The sequence below is a fragment of the Nicotiana attenuata genome, chromosome 12, assembly GCF_001879085.1.
Source record: "Nicotiana attenuata strain UT chromosome 12, NIATTr2, whole genome shotgun sequence".
NCBI classification, from domain to species: Eukaryota; Viridiplantae; Streptophyta; class Magnoliopsida; order Solanales; family Solanaceae; genus Nicotiana; species Nicotiana attenuata.
In genome coordinates, this window is record NC_032000.1 from 45686011 (window position 1) to 45693252 (window position 7242).

The 7242-nt window shown below is 30.7% G+C and overlaps 1 protein-coding gene across 1 annotated transcript; it reads left to right on the top strand.

Annotated features, from left to right (window-relative positions):
- On the top strand, positions 3967 to 7182 carry LOC109235658 (B3 domain-containing protein At3g19184-like). Its single transcript, XM_019401850.1, has 7 exons — positions 3967 to 4316; positions 4456 to 4554; positions 5401 to 5432; positions 5531 to 5690; positions 5809 to 6015; positions 6168 to 6261; positions 6828 to 7182. Exons 1-6 carry the CDS (start codon positions 4173 to 4175, stop codon positions 6201 to 6203), a joined length of 678 nt encoding a protein of 225 aa, XP_019257395.1. The 5' UTR covers positions 3967 to 4172; the 3' UTR covers positions 6204 to 6261; positions 6828 to 7182.

Below are 7242 nucleotides of genomic sequence, written 5' to 3' on the forward strand. Positions count from 1 at the left end.
AAGAAAAAAAAAGAGACCAGTATTTGTTCATGATACTATTAGCCTATTTGGTCAAGCTTTTAAAATCAGCTTATTTTGAGAAGTGTTTTTGGTGAGAAGTAGGTTTGTGTTTGATTAATTAATTTGAAAGCACTTTGAACAGTAATTAGTGTTTGGTAATGAAAACTGTTTCTAAATGTATTTTTCTCAAAAGTACTTTTGGAACCAAACAAGGGATAAAACAGCACTAAATTTTTTAGGAATTTTTACCTCCTATAGCAAAGGTTAACACCTTATTTATTTTAAATAAATTATATTCTATAGATACCTTTTAAGGTTTATAGCAAAATATTTAATTTTGGTTACCTCCTAGTCCTAAGCCACTAAATACGCTTACAATATTTTCTTTCTCTCTCTACTTTGATACATCCCATTAAAATTTTCGATTTTCTTCCTCTTCTCTGTCTAGCCAACGATTCTTTCCCTTTCATAAAACAACCAAATTCCTTACGAGATATTCGAAGACCAAGAGGAGTAAACGAAGTTGTTCAAGCCAATATCTTTCTGCGTTGATTTGGGAAAACAGGAGTGAGACAAGGCAAGGAAAACCCTACATCTGAACTTGAATTAGAATTGAAAGGCTTAAGGCTAGGGCACAAATGAGTAGAAATAGCGATTTTCTCCATTTTGGAGTAGAAATTGAGAGGAAAAGAGGGAATCTAGGGAAAAAGGGACCTTTTCTTTTTTGGGTTCTTGATTTGGTTCTACTTATCCTCCGGCTCGATGAGACGACATTAGGGTTGTTCTTGAACAAAGACGGCGGAATTTGGGGCTGAGCAATTTGAATTTTCTGTTAATATATTTCAATGTATTTCAATGTATCTTGCTGTATTTCCATGTATTTCACTGTATTCATTATCTTTTTTTCATTGTATTTCAATATATCCCGTTGTATTCTATGTATTTCATTGTATCACTATCTCGCTATATGCCATGAATGTATTCATAAGTTTTTTTTAATTAATATAATTTACGTATTCAGATGTATTATATAATTTCTCTGAAGATTGCTATGTTTTTGGGTATTTTTCGGTTGAGAATCTTTTTCATAACTGAAAATACAAAATTTGTGTGTTATAATTGAGTTTGTTGAGTTATATTAGGAGTATATTATGTTAATTGATTCACTTTCCGTTTTAAAAACAGTGTAATCCCCTATTTCACGCCGTGAATACAGTCGAATACAATAATCTGTCCAGCTGTATCCCATGTTTCACTCCATGAATACAGTCGAATACACTCGAATACAACAACTGATTAGCTGGACTTCCCTGATTCACGCCTATTTTTGCTACTGATGGTTAATTACTACTAAAAGATGGTGCTTAATGAAAATTTCTCAATTTTTTATCCCAAGAGTATTTTTGCTTATCTATCATATCAAACGACCACTTAAACTTTATCAATTGTGAAATTAATATTTTTTATGTTTAAAACTAAAAATTGTAGAGAGTTTACTAAGAGCCCGTTTGGACACACAAAATTTTTCCTTTTTTTTCAATTTTTTTTTTTGAAAACAATGTTTGGTTATTCCATTCTTAGCAATTTTTCCTTTTTCACTTGTAAATCCATTTTCAAATTTGAAAAAATGATTCTCGCCACTTTTTCAATTGAAAATGGGAATTTGCTAGTTTTTAGTTTTACAAATTTTTCCTATATTTTTAAAATTTATAAAATGACCCCATCAGTTTTTCATCTTTGGCAGATACATCTTTGGCGACTGATGGTGGAACATCAGTCCTAGTTTATACTTGAACTCTGCCTACTGGAAGTTTGATTATATGGTTATGAGAAAGATGTGGCTATGCCTGCTTTTGCACCTTCTCTGTGTGTTAGTAGAATTAGAAAATGTAATACTGATTTTGCATCTTTTGCGAATTGCAGTAAAGTAGAATATGATAAAAGTTAAACAATAGCATTTTGATTGTTTATTTCACGTAGGATAATCAAATTGGGGTGGTTTTGATATTTTTTACAAGTTGTGGGGTATAAATCATGTTTCATGGTTTTGGAAAAAAAGACATCCAAATATGTTGTAAAAATTATAACCAAACACAACTTCATCTTAAATACAAACTAGTAGTCGAACCCGCGCGATGCGCGGTCAATATTAAAAAAATATTTGTCATTTTGTTAATTTTTCGATGTTACATTTGGAATTATCACAATTATTTGATTATCCTATTCTATATAAATAGAATAGATATTGTCTAAATTTTAATAAATAAAATCTCAATTAAATTAAGGGGACTTATATAGTCATCAAATAATTTTTTCGTTATGTATTTTTATTTATTATATTATCCAATATTTAGTATAATTATATTGTTAATAGAAATTATGACACTTGTCATTATAACATTTCTTTGCCTCTCCTATTATATATATATATATATATATATATATATTGAGATTTTTTGACTCTCCTATTATATATATTATATATTATATATTATACATATATTATATTATATTATATATTATATATATAAATAGATTTTTCGTTTTTTATTTTAAAATAATTTTAAAACTCCAATTTGAAACTATTCCCCAATTTGAATTAGTAATTCATTATTTTATTTAATTTTGTTTTTATTTTAAAATTATTTTTAAACTCCAACTTGAAACTACTTTCCGATTTGAATGGGTAGTTTTTCTTCTCTTTTTTTGTTTTTTTTTATTGGTAACTTTTTTTTGCTTTTTATTTTAAAATAATTTAAAAACTCAAACTTGAAACTACTCCCACCCAATTTGATGGGTAGTTATTTTTTATATATTTATTTTTTGTTATTTTTTATCATATTTAATTATACGATATCTATATTTATTAATCCAAATAAAGTAATCAATTACTATATATGGTACCTTTTATTCTATTTTATTATTTTCGTTTTTTATATGTATATTATATATAAATAGATTTTTCGTTTTTTTATTTCAAAATAATTTTAAAACTCCAATTTGAAACTACTCCCCAATTTGAATTGGTAATTCATTATTTTTTTTAATTTCGTTTTTTATTTTAAAATAATTTAAAAACTCAAACTTGAAACTACTCCCACCCAATTTGAATGGGTAGTTATTTTTTATATATTTATTTTTCGTTGTTTTTTTATCATATTTAATTATACGATATCTATATTTATTAATCCAAATAAAGTAATCAATTACTATATATATGTATATATATATTTATATATATATATGGTAGTTTTTTATTTTATTTTATTATTTTCGTTTTTTATATGTATATTATATATAAATAGATTTTTCATTTTTTTATTTCAAAATAATTTTAAAACTCCAATTTGAAACTATTCCCCAATTTGAATTGGTAATTCATTATTTTTTTTAATTTCGTTTTTTATTTTAAAACTCCAACTTGAAACTACTTCCCAATTTGAATGGGTAGTTTTTCTTCTCTTTTTTCGTTTTTTTATAGGTAAATTTTTTTTTTGCTTTTTATTTTAAAATAATTTAAAAACTCAAACTTGAAACTACTCCCACCCAATTTGAATGGGTAGTTATTTTTTATATATTTATTTTTTGTTTTTTTATTATATTTAATTATATGATATCTATATTTATTAATCCAAATAAAGTAACCAACTAATATATATGGTAGTTTTTTATCGTATTTTATTATTTTCTTTTTTGATATGTATTTAAATTCAAAAATAAGTAACCAATAACTAATTATAAACTAAATAACTAATTAGTAACCAATCATGCCATGTGGTATTTTTTTAGGCTGCCACTTGGCTTAAGAAGAGGGCTTTTTCCTCTCCTTTTAATAATATATAGATTTTTTGTGAAATTCCAAATTTGAAAAGAAAAATTTGGAATTCATGTCCAAACGCCTACTTCGTACTGCGTGGCCTACTTTGTACTGCGTGTTGTGTGGGAGGGGGGTGAGTGGGTAATGAGAGTAGGGTAATGGCGTTTGAAATTCAAAAAATCCGAAGTGGAGCCAAAACAGAACAGAACATTCTCCATATATCGAGGATATAAACGGTCTTCCGTAGCTTGTTTGTACGATCATCTTCTTCTTCGTCCGAACTTTCTCTCTCTTCTGTTTATCTCTCCTTTAGGGTTTTCTTCATCGTCGCCTTTGTGTTGTTTCCTTAAGAAAAATGGTGGAATCTAAGAAGAAGATGTTAGCGTACGAAGAAAGTCGTTTGAAAAGATTAGAAGAGAACAAGAAGAGAATGGAAGAGCTCAATCTCAGCAAGCTCGTTCAAGCTGTTCGTACTGCTACCAGCCCTAACCCTTCTCCCGTACGCCTCTCTTTCTCTCTGTGTATTTTATTTTAAAATGTGTCTCGAATAGAGTAAAGTGAATATTGATAATTTATATAACCTAGTTTAGAATTGAGGAATAGTTGATTGATTGATTGATTTCTCGGTGATCTGTTAGATGAAGAAGGTGAAGCCTAGGGTTAAGCAAGAGATAGATCGCTCAGCTGTGAGAAGGTCCAATCGTGTTGCGGATAAGCCTCCTCCCAACTACAAAGAAGTAAGCTATTTCCTCTCTGTATCTTACTAGGAGTACTATATATATTTTCCTTTGGACTTTCGTTTGTTTGATTTCGTTTTCCCCACCTAGTAGATCAACAGTACTTTCACTTACCAACTCCTCTGGTTGGAGCTTTTGAACTTGAATGTTATGGGGTTTTTGTCTCTTTTTTTCTTCTTCGTTTTTTATGGTGGAAATGATCTTAGCATACCGAGAAAATTGTGCTGAATTTCCAGCCATAGCCATATTGCAAACGCTCTCAAGATACTAGTAATCTTGTATTAAGTTTAGGATTCGAGTTATAAACTACAGTATAATGACTTTTTACACCAGTAGTGCATTTTAACCTATTATAGCAGACTACTTATCATTTATTCTAGATGACTAATCAATAAGAAATAGATTTGCCTACCGTCACGGTATCACCCTTTGGATGACCTAATTGTGAAAATATTCTTTTGTTCTAAGACGTTTGTATCTCTTTTCAACATCTGATGCATATTGGATGTATATGAATCTTTTATTGATCCGGTTGTCTTCTCCAGTAATATTCCAGCTATATAGTATTCAATAATACTGTGCCACTTTTATTCAGTATGTTTTATTTTTGCTTTCCTTCTAACTGATAGTATATAGCTTAGCTCCAAAGGGGTGTCAACTGAACATTCCTTTGCCGGAAAAACCACTGTTTAGATAGGTAAAAATTATATATTATTGTTTGAATCCCCTTGACTTCCTCGTCTATTTACTTCTTTAAATTTTGACACCCCTTAGTGAAAATTCTTGCTCCGCTATTGATATCATATGATCAAGGTCATTGATGTATGTATTTCTTGATTCTGACAGGTCCCTGTTGAACCTTTGGGAAAGCCAAGGAGGTTTGACTCATAAACAAATATTTTCCTTTTTTGCTAGACCACTGAGTGATGCATTTTCAGATAATCTATGCCTTACACTTTGACTTTCTGGTTTATAGCTACAAGAGAAGAGATTTGTTAAACCGGGTGTATGCTGATGACGAAGATAGGCAGTATGCTATAGAAAGAGCAGAGCAGTTACAATCAGAGATAGATGCTGATTTCCCTAGTTTTGTGAAACCTATGCTCCAATCACATGTTACTGGTGGCTTTTGGCTGGTAAGTGAAAGAAAGATGATAAACTTGTTTATAAAGTTCCTCACTTAGAGTTGTTTCCTAAAACTTAAAGCAACAGTTTTGGTCGTAGTTTATTGATTTTTAGTGTGGTTGTTTTTAGGGTCTGCCTGTTCATTTTTGCAACACACATCTCCCTAAACGTGATGAATTTGTCACCTTGATCGACGAAAATGAAGATGAGTTTGAGACAAAATACCTCGCATTAAAGAGGGGGCTGAGTGGTGGATGGAGGGGTTTCGCCATTGATCATGAATTAGTTGATGGTGATGCACTGGTTTTTCAGTTGATTGAGCCAACAAAATTTAAGGTAAACTATACTGAATTGAGAATACTATATATCGTTGCATCCTCGTTCTCTATAATTAGATGAATTTATGAATACATCTGAAATATATTTCTGTGAGTTGGACACTCTCCCAGATTTTTACTCCTACATGGTTTCTCTACTTGGAATTTCAGGTTTACATCATAAGAGTTAATCAAGCAGAAGATTAGGAGACAGAAGAGACGCCAAAATATTTATTGAGATTGGTGGAACGTGAAATGAAATCAAGTAAGCAGCTCTATTTCCACAGCTTTTTGCTGCAAGAGCCGTTAATTTTACAGTTTTGACTGTGGTTGAACATGCACATATCGAGCAATCTTTTAGGCTCCACAATTTGAATTGGCCATTATATGAATGTCCAAAGACTTAAAAAGTTTAATACAAGATGTCAAAGACCTAACCGGTGACAGGCAACACAAGAAGCAGCTTTAACAAATTGGTGTTAATTGATATAAAACTATGCGTGCTAAACCATATAAGAAAAGTACCATCTGTTAAAGCAGAGCCAAAATAAGTCCTGCAACTCATTTTAAAGCGCTGAACAGAGTGAGACTATATAAAGATGATTTTTGAGGACACATTTGATTTCTAGCTGCGAGTCATTAGATTTAGACGAAGAATTAAAATCAAAGAAGATAAAGGCGACTCTGTTCACGCCAAAAACAGCTAAAATCTAGTTCAGGATGATGAAAAAGAAAAGAGAAGAAACGAAAACGACTAAGCTCTTGAATGCAGTAAATCTTTGATTGTTACAATATTTTGGTACTAATGTTCTCTTTTCGTGTGATTGGCAGGGAACAAAATGCATTTCACCTGACCGTAGCTTTTGGGACCATCCTTCTGTCTTTGTAGATGTCTATTTAAGAACTTGGAACTAGCATCATTGTAATTATTATTGCTGTCTAAAAACTCCTTAACGTTATAGCATAGTTCTAATTACGGCAAAGACCTTCAGTGCCAATAGTCAACCTTGCGATTGGTATGGTGCAGCAGTTTTTTTCATCCGTCTAGTTTAGAGGATATATTATCAATACTTGTGTTTATCTAGCACTGCAACAACAAACCGGTGTAATCCCACACATGTAGTCTGGTGTTTACCTGGCACTGGTCTTTTATTAGTTTATGGGGCGTTGTTGATTCTGTCATAAATTCCCATGACACTGTATGTTAACTGATGAAATGATCTTAAGAGTTAACCAGGTCCAGCAT